The sequence below is a fragment of the Pleurodeles waltl genome, chromosome 9 (assembly GCF_031143425.1).
Source record: "Pleurodeles waltl isolate 20211129_DDA chromosome 9, aPleWal1.hap1.20221129, whole genome shotgun sequence".
Taxonomy (NCBI): Eukaryota; Metazoa; Chordata; class Amphibia; order Caudata; family Salamandridae; genus Pleurodeles; species Pleurodeles waltl.
The window spans coordinates 343,439,133-343,465,884 of NC_090448.1; the positions used below are offsets into that span (position 1 = coordinate 343,439,133).

Genomic DNA, 26,752 nt, shown 5'->3' on the forward strand with positions numbered 1-26,752 from the left:
TACAAACTGAGTATTTTAAATGAAGAATACGCTTACTGCTGCTCTTATGACGTCATTTTTCATTGAAAGAGAGAGATCTAGCCCCTGGGATAAACCTGGGTTTGAGTCTATTCTGAGCAGTGTTTTGTTTTCCAGTTTGTAATACCTACTTTAAGGTGGAGCAAGGATGATACGAAATGCTTAAGAATGGCTGCATTCTACTCAGCACTGGTCCATGGAAATTACAATATTTCCAGTATTTTGCTCAATGTCTCCCTATAAGTCTAAAACAAGATGTTTGTATGGAATTCTGAAGTACCTGGAGTGTATAGGAGGTGGGCTCCAGCTCTAGTGATGGTAGATTGGCTTTCTACAGTACAGGGACACACCTTTAAGCCACGTTTTTGTTGCATTTTTCGAAACACTGGTGTAGAGGGCTGCACAGAGGTTCAGTGCACAGATCTCACCCTCAGATTAGAAGATAACACTGGCATGTGATCTGATGCTCTGACTCTGGTCTCTAAAACCACAAACATTTTTGGTGTAATATGAACCAAAAGAAGGGGAAAGGCTTATGTTTTAGGCAGACCAGACTTCAAGAACATTGTAGTACTTTCCTTTTGGCAATAACAAATTAAGAAACAAAACTAGATTATGTCTGAGGTCTGTAAGATAGACACCATGTATTTACTGTTGAGAATACTTTCCAGTATTTCTTTTTCATATGCATTATGACATTGTGTACATAGTTAACTGCATTAAGGTCTGCTAAGCATTGGCCAGAAAGCAGCCTTTGGAAGGTTGGGAAGCCCATTCCACCAGAACTAACGCTGGTGCCTTTCTTTGATATCTGTCAGGCTGCAGTGTGGGAGTCTGTGATCATTCAGGAAGCACTAGTGCCTAGCCAGCCAGATCTAATGGTAAAGGCATTTTGCCCACTCAGCCCTGCCGACTTCTTGGTCTGAGCCTACTCCTCAGACCCCCCTTCTTCAGGGGTATACTGCGTTGGGATCTGTTCTAAGGGTGGGGAATCTGTGGTTAGAAGCATCCATCAGGAGAGAAGTTGCTATCTTTGGTAACAACGTTTTTTGTGAATACTCTAGCTAACCGTAGATTCCTCACTGCCCTCCCACCTCCTGTGCTGTGAAGTGGTCACTTTATGATCTAAGAAGGTCCCAAATTGGAGATCTGCACATTGGTTCCAACAATTATTTCATGCTTCACTTCCAAATGCGCGGAAAGAGTCAAGTAGGTAACGGACATTGGGGCGCAGTGGAGCAAAGCCAATGCTAAATCCATTTGGTGCCACCTACCCGCACGCGGGAGCACTGCTACGAGAAGCTCACGGATCCAGCAGATCTTGCACCTGAGGGAATATTCTAAAGGTGAGGAATATGGTTAGATAGTGTTCACCAAAAATAGTGTTACTGGAAGTTTGTAACTTGTTCTTTTTTTTAATTTTTTTTTTATACATTGGTTATACCAAAGGTCATCTAGGAGATGAAGGACTATATGTGGGCTTTTCTTCAACAAAGAAAGGAAAGGTGAACAGTCCTGTGCATTGAGATCTGCTATGCAGTGGCCAAGAAGCATCCCCCTGAAGGTCCAAGAGACCATTCCACAAGGGCTAAAGCCGCTAACACTGAATTGTCACGAGTAGTCCATGTCATTGATGCCTTCCAGGGTGCTATATGGGCATCAGTACATACATTCAAAAAGCACCACTGTTTTGACAGCTAGGTCCTGTGGAAAGGACGTTTGCCCACTCAGTTTTGTACAACCTATTGGGCTGAGTGCACTCCTCAGACCCCCTACATTGGAACGCTACCACTTTGGTATCTATTCTAAGTTGTGGAATCTGTCCTTTAAAAGTATCCATCAGTAGAAAAACGTACTTACCTTTGATACTACTGGTTCAGGTGAAAATTCTATTTAACCACATATTCCTAACTGCCCTCCTATTACAAAATTCTGTCTACAGGTTCCTTCTCAACATCTTAAGTGGTCTCAAGTTAATATTCATCACATTGTAAAGAATAATTGTTCGTGCTCTGCGCCTCAGGGTGCAGAAAAGGGAAAGACAAAGTGACATCAGGCCACAAGGATATGCTTGTATGCATCTCTGTTCTGTCACTTCTGGGACAGTATGGAGCCAGAGCTTAGCTGCATGATGCCACCTAGTACTGCTTCAAAATTTTCTGGATCGTGTTTGGAGTCTGGGTGATATTCTAAGGCAGAGGTCTTCAAACTGGGGGGCGGGCCCCCCTTGGGGGGCCTCAAGTGATCTCAGGGGGGGGTGCCAAACTCTGGCCAAAAGAAATATTAAACAGATAACATGCCTTTGTTTTAAGCAGAAGCATGTTATTGCAGTTTTTAAAAGGTAACAGTACTTAACTGCAATGTTTAAATAGGTATAGACCTATTTAAACATTGCCATCTTTCTAAAATAATTGTGAAAAATTCTGAGGGGGGCCCAATGCTTTTTTTTTTTTTCAACTGGGGGGGCGTGGCATTAAAAAGTTTGAAGACCACTGTTCTAAGGGGAGGTGTCTGCGGTTAAATAGTGTTTCCACCAGAACGAGTGTTACTGAGGAGAATTAACTTATTTGTCAGTTTCTCTGACTTAGACATTGTTTCACTGGCTGTGATAAGTCAACTTCACGTGATAGCAACTGTTTAGCATAGTTCGATTGTATACTGCATGCAAGGCCTCCTACTTCCTTGTAATTACAGAAGAGTTCTACTTGCTTTGTGTTGTAGAGGCAGACCCACCTCTGTCACAGGCAGTGCTTAGAGTATCTTGTAATTCTGGATTCCAGGCAGATAAGGATCAACTACTGTAGTCACTGCAGAGAACTGAACACACCAGCACGAGCAGTAACCCAATGGGACCGCCTGTGTTTTTTTTTTTCCTTTCTAAAATGGACTACCTGTGATCCGAGTCTTTCTGTATTGTAGCCTAATGTCACCTTTCCACTAAATATTCAAACTTTGCAATTCAACCCTGAACTGTGCGCCATGATTGATCTAGGTAGGGGAGCTGTATCAGGGGTGTGGAATTTAATAAAATATCTACTTGTCCTTGGACAGGTTTCTTCATAAATCTACTTGTCCCATTGATGCCATGTAGTGTTGCGACAAATTATGGAAGCTATAAGAGCTCTGATAATCGCCTCTCTTACCATGCCAGTCTTACTACTATAGTACAACTTGAATACTAGCAATTTCCTAATTTTGACACTTTTCCGCAGATCTACATACTGGGGCTGGAGGTAGCGGAAAGAAATAGTTCCAACGTCGGAATGCCCATTTGAGTCTCTGCAAACCTATTAACTGCATGTTTAAGGGTTTTTATCAGCTATTCTCTAATCTTTTCCTAGAATGCGAAAGGGTGGAAATTTACTCCTGAAAAGGGCATAAGGAAAACTTCTTCCAGGGTTGGGGAAAAAAAAGTGGTGAGAGGGAAAGTGAGCATGTAAAAGGTCAACAGATTTTCGCATGAGCAATTTTACACATGCACATTTGCACGTGCTAAAATACAGTACACAAATATTTTTTAGGAGTATGATTGCCCACTCTACTTCTTTAAATTCTTGCATATTCATGAAATACATAAACCTGCACTAAAGCAAAGACCTACGACATGGGTCCACTTTTGTGATAGCATCCTGCTCTTTCGTAAGGAGCATACTGGCACACCAAGTCAGTTTGTTCAGTGCCAGGAACTACTGTGGCAATGTGTGCTTTTTGAGATTAAGAAATATTTTTGCTTCTTGCGAATATTTGTTATAATGGCGAGGGCCTGGCAGCTCCCACATCAATAAAGTTTTACAAAAACTGTGTCAAAACAAAACACGCATTGACAAAACCAAACGACTGACTACCAATATCTGATTGGTTGGTTTTTGCCAGTGCTTGTTTATTTTCATATTGCCCATTACCTTGTTCAAAGTAGTTACATTGATTTTCACTTAAGAATATTTTTTGGCCAAACTAGCATGCGTCAACACATTTTACTAAATGATGTTTCAAAGAATTGGTACCTAAAATTTCACAGTAGTTTAGCATACGTTTTTTTTCCTAGTTGTATTTTTTTGTGTTAATTTTATTCTGAAAGGAAAGAATTGTCAGCCGTGCTTTCATGCTTATGCACATATCAGCATCTAATTAGAGAGCTTTCTGGGAGCAGTACACATAGCCTCATATATTTAAACTGTGTAAACATTTTTTTTTTTTAACAGTACCCACTCTCAGTAGTGCAGTCCGAGTTTGCAGCATTTATTTAGAGCACACACCCTTAAAATAAGGGCTCTACATTAACCATAAATACAAGTTCGAACAACATTAACATATGGACTCAAATGTTACCTCAACTGCAGACAAATCACTTCGCTGTTCCAATATGTGGTACTGTAAACTGGAAGCCAAAGGGTTTGTGCTGCAAGCGGTTGGGCCTACTTGTCCCAAGGACAAAATAAACATGAAAACTTGTTGTCCTTGACACCAAACAATATGTCCTGGGCGCCTGGCTATAGGAATTCCACACCCCTGTGTAAATAGCCTGTAGAAGTTGACTGCATCCAACATAATGACAGCTTGACTGAAAGATTCTCCAAACTTATTTCATGTGACCCTGAATTGTGGATTGGAGGTACTTTGCTTACGAGGTAGCAGTTTCTATAGTGTCCATAAACAGAATTTAAAGAAGATGTGGTAAAGAGAATTCCTATGGGAAAAAACCTCTTCCCACAAACCATTGCAGAATACAACTATTGTGAAGATTTCCAAGCCCCCACATTTCTCTGTACCCAAGGAACAATGCATTCTTTTAGTTTACAAATGAAGGAGCAGAAACATCTAAGTCCCTTTGGGCCTTGTCGTGGTCCTATATTCCTACCTGCTCTTCACCGACTCAGACTTTTATTTTGCACTACAGTTGAGGCATTTGAAGTGCAAAATACCCATTACTAGGGGCTGTAACCCATCCAGCTTCATTGATATCAGAGGTAGGAGTACTTTTAACAACTCTGTGAATGCAGAGATGGAAGCCTGCTAGGGATTGTATTGCTCTGCCCCGCTTTTACATAATGGAGACTTTCTTTTGTTTTAAAGCAACCCACCCCGTCTATCCTGCAACCCCGCTTTGTAAATGGGACATGATTGAATTTGGAAAGTCTTTGTCAGATCTATGGTCTGTGACTACAGTTGTGGGTGCAAACCCATTGATACATTCCATTACGAGTCCATAGGAGGAGGTGGACGTCCCTTCAAACCCCCTTCTTATACCTAAGCAGTCAGTAGCAAATGGCATTTTGCAATTAGCTATGTCATTTACAACTCACAATGTGTACTTTGGACATTGCTATTTTCCTACTTGCAGATGCAGAACCTGTAATTATGTATATCCAAGGAATTGCAACCTCAGAGGGGGCTTTCTAAATGGGGCCACCTGTCCCCAAACCCCAAGAGACCAAGTAATTTGTTTTACAGCAGTCTATTGACTGCACTATCACTGTCTGAAAGCCTGCATTTTTTTTTATACAAAAGATGTTAGTCACATAAAAAGTGTTTAGCTCACCCAAGCATATTGACTGCTGTAAGTTCCCATAATTCTGCACAGATGACTCAAGAAAGAGAAATCCTGTTTCCTTCCATCCAGAGAGATAATGGTTCTAGGAGCAGTTCTCAGTACAAACTCCTGCAAAGCCTTGCACCCTATGGATGTCATCTTCTCGCATAACCCTTATTCCAAACTGTCATCTATGTACGAGGCTGCTCCAATAACAGGCAAACAATAGATTCAGACTGAAGGTTCTTTTGATAAGCTTATCTCTTCAGTGCTTAGCTTTATACTGTTTAATATGATTACTGTGGGACTCCCACATCGATAACTGGGAAGAATCACAGATGTGAATCTATGAATGAAAGATATAAATATGGGAGAACCACACTGTATGTGCGAGTAACTTGTTTATGTGCTGCAAATTAAGACCTTTATTTATATTAATGAGTCTCTGAAATCAAGCTTGCCAAGATACGTTTCTAAAACTGAGTTCTAGGGAACATTTGTGAACGCAGGTCATAGCAATAAAATTTCTAAACTTGTGGATTTGAAAGCAATCTATACATTTTCAGGTCGAAGCCTACCTGACTGCACAGCTGTAAGGTTTGCCAACTGCATTTTGGGAACATTTGGAATGCTTTTCTGCAAATGTATTCCGCCTGCTGCTTACAATTGGCATTGTAAGTCAAATTTACTTGCTTTCTATTTGCTAGCTCTATTTGTTTTAGGGTGTACAGCTTGAGTTAGTCTCTTCCTTTGCCCAAACCGTATTTACTGTATTCTTCCACCAGTACTGGATTTCTGTAAACTGGCCTTTAAATCTTATTCTTATCTTGTCACATTTGCTGTGCATTTAGAGACAATGTCAGACCTTGTCTTCCAGGGTGCTTGCTGTTTACTTTTCTATCTCTGATTTCAAACGTGAGAGGATTTATGTGACAATCATGCTGGCTCACGGGTTGGTGCTTGAGAAAGGCAGTATGATGTTGCGTTTATTTCTTAGCACGCGCTAAAATTTAAATGCCTGTAAATTAACTGTGCAGGTATTTCAAAATATATCAAAATATACCATGATTAGAAAAAACGCAGACAAAGCACATTCTTTCATACTTCTGAAGTGTGGTGGAAACAAATATTTTATTACAATCAAAACAAATCAATATACTGGGTGATGGCATTTTTACATATGATCGTTTGTGTGCTGTATACATTTATCAGTAAAACTGACTGTGCAAATGTAATGGTCATTTTAGTAGAAGATGTGTTGTCTGTAATGGCAGTGTATTACCACACCATGCATACTCAACTCTATGCCACTCCACTCTTTTTTTTTTCTCTTGGTTAATAATGATACCCAAACCCAATCGTATTGATATTATACCTAGAAGGAGCAATGGAGCCGGAAGAACAGCCACAATAATACATAGTAATAATCAGTGCTAGAACTGACACTAGTCACACCATCATACATTAGCGCAGAGTGCATTTTAATCGTGAGAGAACCAAAACAAACAAGGAACCTGTAAGGAACAATTCAAAAGTACATTCATATATTACACCAAAAAAACGGTTTCGAAAGGAGCCATAAGCAACCTACATCAGTTCGAGTCCTTTTGTAGAAACCCAATTGTAGTCAATGGGCCACTGTCTATAGGTTTGTTTCAGGCTTAGTCGACGTTTCAATCCGCAATTAATTATAAATGCACTCTGCACTAATGTACCATAGTGTGACTAGTGTCTGTTCTAGCACTGATTATTGCTATGTATTAATGTGGCTGTCCTTCCCTCTCCATTGCTCCTACTACATATAATATCAATACAGTTGTGTTTGGGTATCATTATTAAACAATCATATCCCTATGGGAATCATTGTCTTCAGAAAATACAGTCACAGCCCAAATTCCAGTTGGTAGGGCCGGCTTTGTAAGTGAGAAGGACTCCACTCTGCACCACTATACACTACTTGCGTCACAGCACTCTACTATGTACCACTACACGCCACTCTAATCTGTTCCTCACTGTACGTCGCTGTACTCTACCATGCACCACTGCACTCTAATCTTAAACAATCTACACTGCATTCTGCACTCTGCGCCAATGCACTCTGTACCACTCCACGCTAAGCCACTCCATTCTATTCTGCACTCTATGCCAATGTAGTCTACCATGCACCTCTCCACTCTAATCTGAAACAATCTACTCTATGCAGCACTGCTATGCGCCATCCGCTCTACTCTGCGCCACTCTTTGCCATTCTATTCTTCGCCGTGCCATTCTATTCTTCACCGTGCCATTCTATTCTTCGCCGTGCCATTCTACTCTGTATCGTGCCACTCTACTCTGCGTCGCTCCACTCTACTCTGCGTCGCTCTGCATCGCTCCACTCTGCGTCGCTCTGCATCGCTCCACTCTACGTCGCTCTGCATCGCTCCACTCTACGTCGCTCTGCATCACTCCGCTCTACTCTGCGGCACTCCGCTCTACTCTGCGGCACTCCGCTCCACTCTGCAACGCTCCACTCTGCAACGCTCCACTCTGCGCCATCCGCTCTACTGTGCGCCATCCGGACTCCACTCCACGCCAGTCTACTTTGCACGACTAAACTCTACCCTGTACCACTCTACTTGACTTTTCTCTGAAAGTCTACTCTATGCCATTCTACTCTGACTGCACTCTATGAAATGTACCCAACACCACTTTACGCAAAACCAGTGGACTCTACGCCAATCTACACAGCACTTACTGTACCTTATGCCACTTCACTTTATGCCACTCTACTCTACAACACTTCATTCGATGAAACTCCACTCTGTCACTCAACTCCATCAAACTCGACTCCACTCTGCTCCCCTCTGTGCCACTCATAACACTCTGCTCCACTCTGCAACACTACTCCGTTCTACGCAACTACCGTAATGCCATTCTATTCCTTCAGTCAGTTCTTCAGCACACTACTCCACTCTATAACACACTATGCCACTCCACACCACTTGACTCGACAAGACTACTCCACTCTGCACAACACCCTCTATGCCACTCCACTCTGATCTGTGCCACTCCAGACTGATCTGTGACACTCGACTGTGATCTGTGCCATTACACAACACACTACTCTACTCTACAACACTCCTACTCTACTCCTCTAATCCTCTACTGTACTCCTCTATGCCACTCCAGAACATTCTACTTTACTACTCTACAGCACTATGCCACAACTCTCTACTGCACTCCTCACTTGACTCTACTCTACGCCACTCTACTTTACACCCTTGCACTCTAACACTACTCCACTTCATCGAAAAGTTTATTTTGGATTCAAGAATTCTTATACACCACATGCAGCACAATCGCATAAAACACTAATGTTAAAATCTGGTAAAGATGATAAAATACCAATAAAAGTACAATTATTGGCAACAACTCGTCATGATACCAATGGGTAGGCAGGATTAAAGCTTTTTGAGAGAAAGTACAACTGAGTAAAAAGCAGCAAAGCATTGAAAATACTACTTAAAAGTCTCGTAAAATAAAAGCACTTATCTACATAACAATACTAGCACCTTCAATCGAAGCATATTTCCGTCTTTTGGGAATCTCAAAAAGTGCATTGCTTAACAGTCCATGGTTGAAACCACAGGAAAAGCACACACACAACATTTTGCTGCCAGAGCGAAGAGACCTTTTCCTTAATTGCTTGAGGAACCATTCTAATAGGACAGCGCAAGATCAACTACAGCACGATGGCTTACTTACGAATTGACCCTGCAGAAAATAAGAATTTGATGACACTGATTTAGATCTTTTCTTTATTGTCCAATCTCTTCTCAATGCATGTTCTAGTTTCGTCACACCTAGCAGAAGGCACATAGGTTGACCAAAGAAGAAATTATGTAAAGATTCCTCATCAAGGTTGCAAGTAGGACATACAGTACTTGTGCAATAATTTGAACCTCAGCGAATACAGAAACTATTAATAGATAACCTGCCATATCTAAATCTTAAAAACAGCTACTTTGCTAGAGGAGAAGTAATCTTATTAAAAAATAAAAAAAACTCAAAGGATGGGACTATTTTAAAATCTTAAACATTGGTTACTTCTTATTATCTCCTCTTCCCAAAAAAAAGGATTTACATTTTTTAACATGGATCTAGTGATAGAGGCAGCAACATCAAGTGAGTCCCAAAGAACAGCCAGAGCTAACTTAAGTAGCATTTCCTTGATGAATTTAACTAAGGGATCTTCCAATAGGTGTTTGGACACATGTGGTCTGCAAGAGGGAGTCTATAAAGGGCCAGTTCTTCTTTAGACCACACTCTATGCCAATAAAGCAAAGGCCGAAATTTGCAACCTAGGACAACTGGGAGTATGCCCACTTGTATTTACTGTGGAAGATGAGGAGTTCTTTAAGATAAGTTCATAAAGACTGTTTTATATCCCCAAAGCTCTGCGCTATACAAACCCGTACCCTTAGCATTATAAATTTCGACTGATGGAGAGAATGGTCTTATTTATCATCGTAAGGATCACCCTCAACTCTTGCTGTAATTTAAATGTTTTCTTCCCTATATGTGGATCCTAGACTATCTTATTGGCGAGCCTGACCCCCCCAGATATGTCGAAGTCTTTTATTTGTTCTAGCACCTTATTTTGCGTCCGAATAGTACACCTCCTAAATGGATAAGGATTAAAAGACATGAATTTTGTTTTATGAATATTCAGTCCAACCTCTCTTGGCACAAAATTGCAAAAAGCGGTCCACCAGGACCTGCAGATCAGAAGGAGTTTTCAGAACGAGCAGGGTGATGTCTGCGCATAGCAATGTCGGACTTTAATTGCCCCAATTCCAGCACATCTAAATAGTTCACAAGATCATTTGTATACAGAGAGAAAGGAGTTGGAACTAATACATAGCCCTGTCGCCCTGCCTTCTGAATTAGAATAGGGTTTATCAAATCACCATTTTTACCACATCTGACCCAGCATAATTTACCTCATGCACTCTTACAAGAAAAGATCCCATCGGGTACCCCTGTTTTTCCCATACCCGTCTATAATTGTGTCTGGGGATTAAATCGGAGGCCGATTTTCGATCTACGAAGACCACATATAGCTGCCCCTTCTCTTATCATGGACTTCCAATACATTGTGCACAAATGGAAGATTTCATCCATAGTACTTATGTTCTGGTGAAAGCCAGCTTGGAAATCAGAGTATATTCTCTTGGACCCACTTATCAAGTTTTCACAGAATTTGGCGGTAAAAAAGTTTTTGTAACCCATCAATTAGGCTGATCCGCCTGTAATTACAGGGGTAATTTTGACGGCCCTTCTTGTATATTGGTATTATCTCTGCTTGATGCCAAGACTTTGGTTGAGGGCCACCTCTCAGAAAGCAGTTGGTTAAGAGATTTAAATAAGGACACAAGGAACCCAAATTAGTCTGCAGCAAGGTATGACTTTGGGGCCTAGGGCTTTACCTGGGGCAATGGCTGTCAAATCCTCTTGAGACTCACCATTCGATATTTCAAGGGTATTGGACAGTTCCGTGTGATAAAGTGAATCTAAATGACGAACGTGTTAGGCGGGATATCAGAATAAACCCTTTAAAAAGGTCAACCCAAGTTTTGGGCTGAAGATGATCTATGTGGGTTATTGCAAGTTCACTACCTTTGGCAACTATATTCCAGAATGATTTTGTATCTCCTGCTCTCACTGATGTGACTAGGTCATCCCATACATCTTTCTCACAGGCTGATCTAGCACTTTTGAGCTGGTACTTGTACTCCCTTCATGCTCTTGCGAGTTGGTCCCTATTATTTGACTTGATGGATTCAATTATAGCTGCCTTAGCTAACCATCATTGCTTGTTAAACCATGGATGTTTGTTGCCACCTTTAAAAAGCCTTCTGCACTCTTTATGAAGAAAGCGTCTAGCTTATCCGATAAGTCATCATGATGTTTAAGTTCACGAACTGAAATTCATCTCATAGAGACTTCTACCTGCAGATTCCTTACCTTAGAATTTCCAGGCGGTCCCTGAAGCTCATGGTGGCCCAGCAGTTGAGGTCGGCTGGCCCGACTCCTCAGACGTCCCGGTCAAGGAGGAGGTCACTAGGTCGCTCCAAGAGCCACAAGTCTTCTTTGTCCCACTCGAGGTCCTCCTGGCACTCTGGGAAGAGGCACAAGAAGAAGAAACAGTCCAAGCGGTTCTGCTGAGCCATTGCCAGGGAGGACTTCAAGTCACCTCCCCTCCCCCCCACCCCCTTTTTCTGGGACCCAGAGGACCCCTTCTCAAATCAGAGTTTTAAGAGGCCACACATCTTGTATTTGAGTGGGCTAACCCCTCTGGTGCTCCTTTGGCCCCCGTGGGGTCGGCAGGGGCTGCATCAGGTTCCACACCAGCGGCTTCGTGCTGATGTGATCTGATTTCTGATCTGGAATGATGCGGAGTTCACACAGTTGGCCTCCTCCGGTATCGCTTCCGACATCGGCGCTCGCAGAGCCACCTACACCCACCGGTGGCACGAGCCCCATTATAATATCCAATGATCTGGAGCCAAAACGATGTTGCATGATGTTAATTCCGGCACCAGCAGGTGCCAGATCATTGCTTGAGCCTTTCTATGGTCAGCCAGGCATTGGTGAGGAATGGGAGGAGTCTCAGGACCCTCGAGTCTCAGTTGGAGCACATGGACTGGTATGTGGAGTTAGGAGAGGCCAGTGGACTGGACACCTCTCCAGATATTGGAATGTTCTCACTTCCTACTGTGGCTATGGATGAGGGAGCATCGTATGCTATGGTGGTGCATAGGGTAGCTGAGGTCCTGGACATAGATCTGCCTACGGTCCGGTCAGGACTAACCTCCTGACTAAGAGGCTTCAGCTGGAGGTTTCAACATTGGAACCAATATTACCCTTTAATGAAGCCCTCGTGCATGTCCTACTGTGGACATGGTCCAAACCCAGCACAAGGGCTCCTGTAAATAAGACTGTTGGCTACCGCCATCGCCATCGCCCAGCTCCGGGTGATTCTAGCTTCCTCACAGAACATCCCACCCCAGAGAACTTGGTAGTCCAATCCTCCACTTCCCATGGTGCCTTCCCTTCTGCTCCCATGGATTGGGAATCCAAGAGGCTGGACCAGCTTGGGAAGAAGATATTTTCTTCTCCCAGCCTGGCATTGAGGTCAGTAAACACCTCATGCCTATTGGGCTGTATTTCCCATACTATATGGGATATAGTGACGTAAATGCTGCCTCAGGTCCTGGAAGGCGTGCTGGACACTCTGACAAGCAGTCAAAGACTGGAGAGATACAGCCAAGTTTACCTTTGGGTGTGGTTTGGACATGACTGACTTGCTGGGTAGAGCTGGCTTCGTACATCTGGCTTTTTGGGGGATGTCCGGGCAATCCTTATAGACATGGTCTACGATGGATCCCGCGCTCCAAGGACTCCCGGGCTACGTCCAAGTCCTTGGGCCCTTCGGCGACCCCCTCTCCAGCGGTCTGCCTTTCGAGGCTTCGGAAGGGGTGCGGGGTACCACACCATCCACAGACCGGCCTACGTCAGATCAGCATCCTGTGTGGGGGACGAGGTTGTCATACCTTCACACCCAGAGGGTCTGGCCAGAAGTTGTCCACTACCCAGCCCCCTTCTCCACAGAGCCTAAGTCCTCCTAGTGGGATTCTGCAAGACCATATGCGTACAGTTGGAGGGAAGGATTCAATTTCATCTCCCTCACTGGCGGTCCATAACATTGGACAAATGGGTCTTGCAGATCACACAGAAGGGCTCCCTCCCCTTCCAGTATTTCACTCCATCTGCCTCCGTTAAAAGAACAGCTGATGGAGGATCACATAGTCATGCTCTGCGAGGAAGTTACAGCTCTCTTGGCCAAGGGAGCCATAGAAAGGGTTGCATTTTCAGAAGTAGGCAGTGGTGGTTATTCTTGCTACTTTTTGATGCCCAAAAAGGACAAAGGTCTTTGACCTATTCTAGATTTACGGGACATCAATCTTTTTCAAAAAGGAGAAATTCAAAATGCTCACTCTGAATCAGGTCTTGTCTGCTCTAGTCCAACGAGACTGGATGGTAGCATTGGACTTGCAGGATGCTTATTTTCACATCTCCTTCTTGCCTGCACACGTTACTTGTGGTTCAAGGTGGGCCACGAGCACTTTCAGTTTACCTTGCTCCCCTTCGGTCTCCCCAGTGCGCCTCGGGTGTTCATTAAAGTGATGCCAGTGGTATCAGCTCATCTAGGCAGGTTAGAGTTTTCAGTCTTTCCCTAACCTTCAGTCTACGGTGAACACCCTACTTTCTCTGGGGATCACTATAAACATGCCAAAGTAACACCTGGCTCCCTCTCAGACACTCCCTTTCACCAAAACTGTTCTGGACACAATGCAGTTTCGGGCTTATCCTCTGAACAGCGATTCCAGGATATTCAAGTGATTTGGATGTTTCTGCCTCTATCCTGGATTTCGTTAAAACAGATTCTGAGGCAATTGGGTCTCATGGCCTCATGCATCATGTTGGTCAAATATGCCAGATAGCCTATGACTGCTCTGCAGTGGGACCTGAAGTTCCAATCGGCACAGCATCAGCGGAATCTCACTGACAGTTCAGATCTCGGAGTGAACTACAAAAGATCTGCAGTGGTGATTAGTGAACTGCGATTGGGTCAGAGATAGACTCCTCTCCCTTCCCCAACCATATCTCACAGTAGTGACAGAAATGTAATTTCTGGACTGGGGCGGCGATCTTGGAGCGGTGGAGATCAGACACCTCTGGTGTTCAACGGAATCCGGACTCTATATAAACTTACTGGAGAGCTGGGCGAACTGACTGCCATTGAAAGCATTTCTTCCTGTTGTAAAAGGGAAGATGGTGCAGGTGTTCACGGACAACAACACCGCAATATGGTTTTGCAACAAGCAGGGCGGTGTGGGGTCGTGGACCCTTTGTCAAGAGGCTCTGGACATGGCTAGACTAGCAGGGCATAACCCTGCTGGTTCGACACCTGGCTGGTTCTCTGAACGCCAGGGCAGACTAACTCAGTCATCCATGCCTAGTGGATCACGAGTGGTGTCTCCACCCGGAAGTGGCACAAGGACTCTTTCAGCAGTGGGGAGAGCCTTGGTTGGATCTGTTAGCCACCGCACAGAATGTGTAACGTCAGCAGTATTGTGTGTTGGAGTTTCCAAGGAGGCATTCGCTTGGCAACGCTTTTCGTCGCAAGTGGAGTTCAGGCCTCCTGTACGCTTCTTCGCCCATGCCACTTCTGCCCAGAGTTGTCAAGAAAATCAAGAACGACCGGGCCCAAGGAATCCTGCAAGTGGAGGGGATTGTGATGTAATCAACTCTACTTGATTGATTATATCACTTGAACGTATGCCCGCCTCCCATATCCTAAGGGGATCTACCATTGCAAGCTGTTAGGCCTAAGGTCAATGTAATCCCTACAAGTTGGGTTGCTGAGACAGAATACCTCTTCAGCGAAGCTAAGTCTGGTTGTGTATTCTCCTTCGAGATACCAAAATCTGAATTGTCAAACGGTTCACAAGTGACATTGAACTCTGCAGCTACTATAGTCAAACCACCACCCAAAATGCCTGTGAGACGCTTCTCAAGGCTAGTGAGTGTACACAATTTCCTGTGGTTGCCACCTGGTCTGTTATACACATTAAAAATGTAGATAGACTGCCGTCAGAAGATACTAGTTGCAAACCAAGGATATCAGTTGAGTCCAGGGGAAGCCTATTCATACTGCAATTAAACGTGGTTTTGGCCAATATTACCAGCCCACCAGCAGGGCACCCCTTCCCTGAGGGCGAGACCTTGCAGTAAAAATTTGTGAACCTTGATCGATTAACTGAATCAGCACACGTCTCTTGGAAAATGAATATTCCAAGTGAATCTACAAAGCATCCCGAACAGCAGCTGGTCGGCAAGTCTTGTTTTTAGACCAGCAATGTTTCAAGAAATAATATTCCATTCATCAGGAGGAATTGTAACTGGACACTCTACTCTCTCCACGACTCTCCGGCACTCCACACCACTCCATGATATTGCCACACCTCTCGCCTCTACAGTTCACCGCTACGCCACTCCATAGCATTCCACTCCACTCCATTTTACGACAACTCGACTCTGCCTTTACCGCACTAACTTTTAACATGCTGAGCAGCAGCCATGTTCCTGTACATCAGGGCTAATACATACTCATACTGCTTTGCCAATGCTTGTTAACTGATCTACTTGATGAAGCATACTTTTAAAAGTGTGCCATCTGCTTCTTTTTTTTTTGTTTTCGTTAATTCGAGCGGGTGTGCAAAGAACCATTCATCATAGTATTCTTAAAGCGTCATGGTAATATTAATTAATTTTGCTGAACTTAAAGTAGATATTTGCTCAGTAATAATAATAATCCCCTACCTGCGCGATCAGCAAGAAAGTTGTCTCGTATCGCTAATCTTAACTTTTGGAATGTAAAGCCCTACTCCTTTTTCATTCATCTGCTTTCACTTGAAATCGTGTTTACTTTTTCTGAAAGTTCATTGTCCTAAATAAAAACTGCTGGTCTTCTTAAGTTAACCCATCTTCACTTAATTATTGGTATTTTATAAAGACTTTACTAGAAGTTTGACAATAATACTATGATGAATTCCAGGAAGAAGGTCACATGACTCAGTTAAATCACTTGAATGAGCATTTTGATTGGGGGACACTTTTGCGTTTTTTTCATCGTCTTTTTACAGGGAAAACTGAAAATGGATACATTTATGCAATTATCGACGGGCAAACCTTTCTAAAGGTAATGAGAAAGTAAATCTTGCAAGTGGTAGCTTTCATGTGTGGTTCTGGGTATTACTGTTTAGGTGCTTTGTGCTGTCAATGTTTGGGAAGGAAGGCGTGAAGAAAGAAAAACATTGTAAGGGGTGAATGCTAGATTGGTTCCATATAATTTAGTATAAGTACATAAAGTCTGTATTGCACCATTTCGAAGATCCTATTCCACACGCGGTCATGCGTCATCAAGATATTATTGGTTGGCATTATGTTTCATTTTCGTGAGCATGTTTCTGCTGGGAGATTTTGAAATTATGTGAGTTTTAAACATGCTTTTAAGAGATTCAGTTACCTTACACTCGCCGGGCAGCGTGTGTATCTACAAATACTGACTAAATCCAACAATAGATGTAAACATGGAATTAGTTAAATGACTTACCTCTGCATCCTCTGTGGAACTAGAACGGCTTCAAAGTTAAACTCTGTTTTGTAGGTCTTTTTTGACACCCATGAAATATTAGATTACTCCGGCAAAGGCCAGTTTGACGTAGCCTGTGCTGTGTTTGTTATATTACGTATCCAAACGCATTCCCCATGTAGTTTGTATGTTCTTCGATCTCAGTCTGTCTGCTCTCAACTTCGACTAAAGGCATACAGGGACTTAATTCCTCAAAATGTATTTGGGTTGCCACCTACATTGTTTTCCGATATAGATGTTCATCAGTGTTGAATTTTAGTGCATTAGATTACATTGTGTATATATTTCAGTTCCCACCCCCGTTTGGCAAACCTTACGTTTTTTTTTTATATATATATATATATATATATCTTCTAGTGTTTTTTTTTTGTCCCCCCCCCCCCCCCCCCCCAGTGATATAGGTACAATATAAGTGATGCAGTATTTCTGGGGCCAGTGGCTGGTCTGACCTTTTTTTTTTTTTAATCTTGTGCCTATCCTTTCAACAGTGAAGATTATCAGTCTATTTCTTTAGCTTTGAGTTTTGTTTCTGTTGGTGGCTCATTACTGCACCTGTCTTTTTTTTTTTTTAGTTCTGCCATTAGCTGTCACCATAGGTTTAAGTGTCACAAGTGTCTTTCTCCCTGTGCGAGTAGAGCAAGTTTTTACTAGAAGGGGGATCTCGGTGTCTCCCCAGGTATTTGACTTCAGCTTGACATCTCTGTATGCAGCCTCTCCCTTTTATGATTTCCTCTTGATTTGAGATATGTATGGTTCAGCTCGTGAGCACGGATTTTCTGCTGTTCCTTGCTCTTAAGCAAAGTTATGTTTATCTGGGCATTTTCCCCCTTCTCTTGTCTTCTGAACAAAGATGCCATAATACCAGTAAACCCTTCAGGGGTTCCAAGGTCTCTGGACGTTTTGACGCTTTATGACCTGAATTGTCTGCCATAATCATTTTGGCTATAATAATTTTGGTTCTTGCTGTAGTGCCCCATTGATAGTGAGGTTTATGTGATGATCATTTACTCTATATTACTTGTCTGTATTGCTGAGTAGGTTTACAGATTGGCCTGGAGTGGAGTGGCACACATTAAACTGGATTTGATCTTTCGTCTCCAACTGAAACAAAGTATTCCTTCTTGGGTTTCTAGATTCATCATCACTTGCTGTGATATAAGAGGTATTCCTTGTCATGTTTGCTGGTTAATGTTGAAGTGCATTCTCTAGCACAGCTCTTTGAGTTGTATCACGTCACTCTACAACGCTAAAGACACTCATTCATTTCTAGCTGCCAAGCAAGCCATTGAAACAGACTAGCATCATGACTTTTGACCCATTTTTTTCTACTGGATGTAAGAATTTCTATTGACTCAATGGAACAAAAACTAGGTCCTGTCGCTACGAGGATTAGAATCCACCTTAGGTGCATTCATTCATATGACCCTCCAGTCTTAGTTCACAACCATGTACCACACAGAAAACACGGAGCAAAGAATCGGAATACCTCCCAAAACTTGCTCCACATCACAATCGTCACATTTGTACTCTCATCTACAGGAAACCTTCTAACACAGTGCCATTTTAAACGGATGAAACCTGGAGGGTTATCCCTTGGAGTATAGGGTCTCAAGCTGTCCAATGAACTGAATTATACTCTTAGAACAGACCCTAGCCATCTGTGATTCAGAAAAAGCCTGCACACCGATCTGATTAAGACTGCCTTCGCCTGATGTAGTCTCAGTAGGAGCTCGGGGAAGAAGTGATAAAGGAAAATCAGACCACGTTTCCTTATGATGGCTGCACTCTAGCTTCCCCTTTCAAGTCAATAATCCAATGCTTTGTCCATCAGCATTTGTCTGAAATATCCAAAGGTTACACGTAGCTCTTTACAAAGCTGCAGAATAAAAATATGGGACAACTTGACATTTGACACCTTGAAACTGCACTCTGTACCTCTATTCAGATTGCTTTTCCACCTTGTCCATCAATACACCATTCCAAATGGAAACAAAGAGTGGTGCAGAAAAGAAGTGCAGTAGTTGGTCAAGTAAAAACAAAGGCTCTGTCCTCGGAACACCAATCTCTTCTTCACGCCCTACCCAAATACTGGCAGATTGGGCTTGCAAATGGCTCTCTGTACCAACTCCCTGCATCATTCATTGTTGTATAACTTCTGCATCCTGGGTTTATAGTACCTCAACTCTCTCCCATCTTGCTCTCTCACCTGTGCTCAGCATGGCTAGAGACAAGACTATGCTCCCTTTTAGGTCATTTTATGGTGCATGATAGCTAGGTAGAAGATAGCAGTGGTAGGAAACAAAGACAGAGGTCAGACAGTACACCAATCTAAGCAAGTGTACTATGCCACCTTAACAGGTAAAAAGAAGGTGGCGAGGAGAACCTGACCACTGTAGGTCTGTTTGATCGGCTTTAGTTATGGAGAAACTGGATCGGGATGTGTGTGTCACAAATCCTAGTACTCGGAGCTTGGGAATGAGCATGCACAAATACCTGCTTCCACTGTGCTCCTCTGAAATCAAACCTTGTTCTCTTCAGGTAGGACCATTTTTAACTCACTCCTTTCCCCACCACCCTTCTCAGCTGTATCTGAAATGGGAATCTTCTCCGTGACACCCTGTAACAACATTAGGACACTATTTCTCACTCACCCAGTTTCTCCTTCTATGGTGGATGTGTGGGCATCAGGCTGAATAGACGTTTTCCACTTGTACTTGGGACTATGCTGTGTTACTTTAGATGGTTCTTGTGCAATGCGAGGCTTTCTCAATTAAGGCATCCTAGCCCAGTGCAAGAAACATACCAGCATAGTATCTAGCAGACTGAATAATGTCCTGTTCCTATAATAAATTGGTTTTCAGATACTTTTTTTCAAATTACACTGGTTAACTATACCTTGAGAGGGATGAAGGTAGGTTATCCTAAAGGTGTATGTCCACATCAATCAAAAAGCATCCCTGCATGCTCTGTCTGGATGTTGTGTGTTTGTTCAGATGAACAAATGCCATGGTGAAGAGTTGAGAAAGCAGAGCCTTGATTATTGAAAACCTAGACAGACACCTCTCACAAATCCGGTCACTCCTTCAATTCAACATCACCTTCTAAACCGCAATCTGCTCTTTTTTTTGGTGTTCACACTTTCACTTCCTACAACCTTTATTGGATATCAGTCCAGATAGATGGAACAAATACCCAACTAGCCTACTTATCAGCTTAAATGCAGTGGCTTCATTTTAACAGTCTTCAACACAATCTTGCCAATATACTACAATCGGTTCTCACACCACCCTCCTTGCTCCATTTATTAATCCTTCTATTTCTTGATTGCAGATTGCTAAATCTGCACCACTCAGTTCTTTCACCACTACCCTCCTTAACTATAACCTGCCGATCATCATGACCTGATCCACAATTCTGCAGCTGAGCTAATCTGGGGTTTTCCAAACACTCCTGTGCCCCTGACCTGAGGCCCACGATCTGTTGTGCAAGAAATGGAAAGTGAAGAAATGCTGAAGCGCAAAAGATGGCACTTAAACATGTAATCTCTTAGCACATGGCTATTTCTACTGTGTTACCATGACGTTACAGAGACCATCCTTTGAAAGACGTAGATGAGATCTTGCATCTCTCTGAAGAGCACAAGAAGAAAGCAAGTGAGTAAAATGGTACTTAATGCATGCGTCAAGTGACACCAGATCCTTCTGATATAGCCAGCTTGCCCTTTTATGCCACACACCTCAGTCCAATTGGTGTCTCCATTTCAATGAAAGTCTAGTTTTTGAAGTGGTGCTACACCCACTCTCTTGGTTACCGTTCGGGTGATGAATCCATAACAGTATGGAGAACGCTTACTATGGATATGGCAGTGATGGGTCAGTTGGTTCTTCAGGGTAGAATTTTACACAGCAGTGCTAACAGTTTTTTACTTGAAGCATTTCAAGTTTTCCAGGAATCTCTGCCATGAAAGGGTGATAGAAATTTGTTCTGTTAACATTCAACCCTCTGAGCAAACAGTTGAAAACTAGGTCAAGTGCCACATGGCTTAAGTACGTGTCTATAGCTCTGCTAAACAGGAGAGTCATTCTAATAATTGCTGAACACGTGCCAGGAGAGGAGGGTTGTTGCATAGTAAGCATAAACACTCTCTTCATGGATTTTTAAGGCATTCGCAAATGAGAATTAGATGGTTGTGTGCCGTTTTCAAAGAAAGTTTCCCTGCAAATTGATTTGTTTGCTACGAGAAATACCCTTATTGCACATATAAGTTTATTCAGTATGTGGTCCATAATTCGTTAGCTTTTAACTTGTTCTAATGACCTTGTAACTTAATATTGTTCAACTAGCTGTGTGACAAATTGGATCTCCATTGCTTTACATAAACCTGCTAATAAAATCTATAATTAATAATTATAGGGATTGATATACTCTGTAATGTTGTTATAATTATGTCTTTTTCGCTTCTGCAGAGTTAGTAACCTTTATCCAGACTGAAAGTTATTTACTTATGTAATTTTATTTCTCTCTCATTTTTTACATTTTTTGTGTGTTTATTTTGCAGACCATCGTGCGAGGGAACAAGTTGGCACGGGATGGCTCATTGACTTGGCTGCTAGATGAGTTTGAAAACATGTCCGTTACTCGCTCCAACTCTCTTCGGAGAGATAGCCCCCCAGCTCATCCTCGGCGAGATCTGATGCCACAAGAGAATGGCTTGAATGATGTGTCCAGGGCCCGCCACCATGAGGATGGAGGAAGGAGCAAAGAGCACAGGGATCGGGGTGATAGAGGCCGACATGGAGCAAGGCCTGAATCGCAGCACTCTGATAGGGAGCGGCCTCGTGAAGAGCTGCGTCCTCACCCACAACAGCCTCGAGGACAAGAGCCGAGTGCTAAACCTCATCCTCTCCGTCTGCCTCCACCAGACTACCAGAAACCTTCTGATAACCGAACAAGACCTCATGACCGGTCTGATGGAAGGAGAGAACTTTTGGCTGACCAGGGATATGATGAGCCCCTGGACCGTGTGGTACGGAGGGAGAAAAATGACAGTTCTGATAAGAGACCAAAGTCCACATATACTGGAGTGCCGAGTCCTCAGTCCCCACGGGAGAAACGACCACTCTCTGGGCCCAATATCCGAACACCTAACATACCTGTCAGTGATGGAGTGATGAAGGCCACACAGCAAACTGGACGCCCCTTCAACACATATCCACGTGCAGAGACTGACCCTATCCGGGGAACTCTGCCCCAGGTAATATAATAAGCTTAGATGAGGGAGAATATCACGAAGAGGTCTGCGAAAATCTTCCATATACTAGTGATCATTGTATCAGAGAGTTGAAGCTAGAGCTTTGCTCCCTCTTATCCGTACGCACAGGCAGATAACTCCGCGTGTATATAGACATTCAGACCTCAAGTTGGGGCAAGTGTGTTGCTGTCCCAGGTATCTGTGGGATCGCTGCCCCAGGTACATTATCTTGTTTTAATTTGGGATTTCTTAATTCTGAATGATGAAATCCTTACTGATATGTATACTTAAGACCCTTCTCTGAAGAAAGTTGTTTGCGTTCAGTGCTTGGACCCTTTTCTCCTTAGTAATGGCTCTGAGTTCTGATTGGCAGGTTTTTAGAAATAAATGGTTAAACCTGTGGTATTTGATACTATCTGAAGATAATCTGACTTTTATTAATAATATACATCTCTGATGGATAGAAGACGCAGCAGGAGTCTTTCCCAGCCTTACTGATAAGTAGACTTCTATCACTACAAACAGCTGTCTCTGATGCCAAAGGTCTGTTAAAGGTATGTCTGCTTCTTTAGGACTTAAAACACTGACACGGCCTGTGTACCAGTAGTATTTAGTGTTGATGACCCTCTTAAGCACCAAATATTACTAATTCATGTCCCTGCTACAGATGTCTCATATGCATGCCACTTGCCTTGTGCTTGTTCTCAAGCTCTTTATCATGTGCTCCGATTCTAGCTCTCCATGTCCATCTCCGTTCCAACACTCAAAGAATAAGGCAGGCGTGGGTACCTGAGACAGTGTCACAGATCAGATTACCAGCAAAATAATACTGTGGTTCTATAAAGCCTTAAAAAATAATTCCAACTGTATATTGAAGTAATAGGTGTTTATGTATATTTGCGTAGTTAAAAAAAAAAAAAAAAAAAACACTTCATAATTAAAATATTCTCTGAAAGTCAGATGTTCATACAGGGGTTTGGTTGTGCTTACACAAGAAAACATAAACTAAAGAGATGCAGTGGCATATTGTTACAGATGTCTTATTTACCCAGGCAACAGTGCCAACCGATTTACACTTGCTCTGTTTGCTGACCCAATGCCCCTTTTCTGCTCCTGTCCACTTTAATTTTATGTCCCACCCCTTCTTAACCACTGTCTCTGGAAAATGCCACCTCATGTACACTTCCAAAATTTTGTGTGAAATCTACAAAAGGGGCAGGGCATTTGCAACTTTCTGTGCACTGATGGTACTATCTGGAGCTTATTTTATGTGTACCTTGTCTAAATATATTTTTCTAGTTGACAAAGATGAGCTTGATTTGTGCTGTCCAATTTCCATTTTGATCTGAGCCTGTTGTTGACCTCCTACTTAAAGATAGTGTTACCCTTTCTTACAGTTTGCTTTCCCTTTTCAGGGTTTTTCCTCAGTGGAAAGTTTATCCTGCAGTGGCCAGGATTCAAGACTGTTTAGCCCTGCATAGGTCTGATATGGATCCTCAAACTCATTATCCCTAATTATTGCAATCTTTTTCATCTTAAACTTCCTGTTTAGACATTGCAAAGCACTCATTCCAGAACTGGATGTAGTGCACATGGAGAATGTTTAGTTTATTCATTGTAATGTATTATCTTCACTTCTGCTTATAGAGAAGACACATCATACTAAGTACAGTTCTAGAATTGGCAGACATGAACTGAGTAATCGGATGCCTTATCCACCCCATTGACTCTTACAAAATGACTAGTGTTAACGCAGCCTGGTCTGTACTTTCCCGAACCCCCCTGCAACTGAGCAACTTGTTTACATCAGGTACCATTCCCATGTCTGTCTGAATGGAGGCAACAGTATCATTTACCAGAAGCTCGTCCAGCTTTATAATAGCCACACTGCGACACATACCTTGCTGAACCCGAAGATTCATGAAGGCTAGTGTTTTAGACTGCGACTGTCGCCTACCACTGAGCTGCAGGGACCCAGCTTCTCCACTGCCTTATAGAGGCACTGAAGTAATAAAAATGAGTGAGTCCAAGGAACCAGAGCTGGCTCTGGTAATTTCGGCTTTATTGCATGTAGATTAACCCACTCCTCAGAGAAAGACTAAGGCTTGAGTTGCCAGTACAAATAGCTACCCAGTACATCTGCTCCAGGAAAATAAAACTGACCTGAGTGGATTTCTTAGATGCTAGTAGATGAGAAGTATCAGTCACCATGAGATCCACCAAGAAGCCCTGTAAAATCTCCAGTCTTAACACTTCATAGGTTCCAGCTACGATTAGGATTCAACTGTAGAAATATGCCAGTCGTTTACATACATTTACATGGTCGAGTATAGCATTTTATTAAATCGCTTGACCTCCATGACATAGACTTTCCCCGCCACCATTAGCTAGTTCATTTCTTCCTGCTGGATTGAACCAACAAGCTACATTTGGCCCATATTTTTCCAAAGTAACCAATTCTTTTGTGAGCCTCAGGGATTATCCCTGTCACTGTTATTTTTTCATTAAAAAGTGTATTTTTTACTAACGTTTTGGCTAGAACATCAGCAGGTATGCACTGTCAAACATTACACATGTCTGAGTCACCATTTCCGGCTCCCCCCGCCCCCCACCACCACCATGTTAATACATCTCATTGTTTGGTGTCCTTGTAGTCATCCATGGATGCAACTCAATTACCAGTGTAGTCCACGTTGTCACATAATGAGCCTGTATATGCATTCTAGTCTTTTCAGATATTACCACATTTTGGGGGACAGCTTCTACTTTCATACACAACCCTCTCTGCCATCATACACGAGTCCATGTCTCTTTTCCAGGTCTCAAGTTCTGTGAGCCGCTCTGTGCCCCATGCCTTCGCTATGTTTCTGTTAGCTGCAGCCAGTCCCAATGTCCTCCATATGTGCTGTGAACAGCCTGCGTTTGTTTCGCCCCAGATATTTAATGCACACCATTTTGCAGAGACAGTCCTGTCTCTACCACACACCTACCCATGCAATTCATCACTGCAGACCAGAACTCCTCTAGAGCTGGGCTTTCCCACAAGATAAGGAAAAAAATGCAGATCTAACCACATTCCCTCAAACAGCATGGGCCCCTACCACTCCCCCCAACTTTACCATGGCCGTGTGGGCATAGTAGGAGCAATGCAGGATTTTTAATTGGACCAGTCCAAACCCAGATCGTATGACCACTTCTCTAGGGGATTCAAGAGCCTCCTCCCACTCGCTGTCGTCCAGTCCTTCCAGTTCCCTGTAACTGTTACTTTTTAACTTCTTCCTGTGCACACCGTGAGCTCCACATTGTCTCAGGGGTTTATGCAAAATCCTCTGCAAAACAAAGCTTAAACTATCAATCGCCCATGCTGTTCAACTCACTGCTTCCAAAACCGAAATACTTTTTGTTGCAGTGGAAGAATATTTGGACACCCCATCATTTTTCTTTTCCTCCCTTTCTCTACTGCAATTCATTTATCTCTAACTGCCGCACTGCTATCCAACTGCCGTACTGATAGTGGCTGGTCCCTCACGTTGAACGTCTTCAAAACTGGCATCCTTTTACTTTCCTTCCTCTATAGTAACTGTCTACTTTCCTCTGGACATCTCAACCATCCCTAAATAGGCCAGAAAATTGGAAGTTCTCTTCAACACTACCAGTCATTTGGAGTACCCCACCACATCTTTGTATTAGCATGTAATAATTATCGGACCTGTCCCTTGTTCCATACTGCCAAGACACTAATTAAATCACTGGTACTTAGTAAATTAGATTACTGCAACAACCAGCCCTCAGGCCTCCCTGAGTACTGCCCCTCCCTAATGGGCAAGGTTCTTAACTTTGCCAGCAGTTCAATGAGGCAAGGCACACACCCAAACCTCCTTTTTGCTTGGAAGGCTGATAGCTCAGCTAAAAAGGGAGCCCTGGAGATATCATTGATCATTCTGCACCACACGACCTACAGTTTATCGCCAGACTCCCTTGGCAATACCACATTCTACAGCTTGTAGATTCCGATCTCTCTACTTTATTGCCACCTTCATTGTCCCCATATTCAAGGCGTGTCCTACACTCACTGTGTTTTAAAACTGCCCTGAAATACTGTCATAGGAGCCTGGAGCAAAAGAAGAATGACTTGCATTATTGTTGTTTTCTCTATCTTGCTGTCATTTCATCGCAATATGGCTTGTTCAAAAACACCCATCTCCCTCTTTATCTAACTAGTTATGTACTGTGGCTTGACATCTATTGCGCATTCATGGTCGAATTGTCATGCTGCATGTTTGTAAGTAAATAAATACAGATTCACTGAGGACTAGTAATTATTGGGGGACCAGGAAGAGAACTATTCTTTCATTGTCTAGTGGGCCTGAGGCTAAAAGCATTCTTAATGTAACCATTCGGCCCTATATATGTCTGTTCTGATGGTTTTGTTGGAGGATTGAGGTTGATTATTTGCTGGTGCAACATAAAAGCGGAGTATATTCATGCATTTGTTTTCTTAGCTTGCCCTGTTCCCCCCCCTCCTACCAGATCCAAATCTCCATTACCTTACCATACCTCAGTCTTGCCTCCCAGTAAAATATTTTTGCAATCTTGACTTTCTATAGTTTCAGATTGCATATTGGAAAAGTCAGTAAGATGTCTCATAGGGCTAATGAATTTGTTGTAGTGGGTGGGCTGTGTGATAGCT

At 42.8% G+C, this 26,752-nt stretch overlaps 1 protein-coding gene across 2 annotated transcripts in view; it reads left to right on the plus strand.

The window, feature by feature from the left end:
* Positions 1 to 26,752, plus strand: part of PAK4 (p21 (RAC1) activated kinase 4) — a 202,103-nt gene that overhangs the window by 83,592 nt on the left and 91,759 nt on the right. For both annotated transcript variants that reach the window (XM_069206912.1, XM_069206913.1), the window contains exon 3: positions 21,370 to 22,065. In XM_069206912.1, the coding sequence (XP_069063013.1) occupies positions 21,370 to 22,065 (696 nt within the window). The remainder of the gene's footprint in view (positions 1 to 21,369; positions 22,066 to 26,752) is intronic.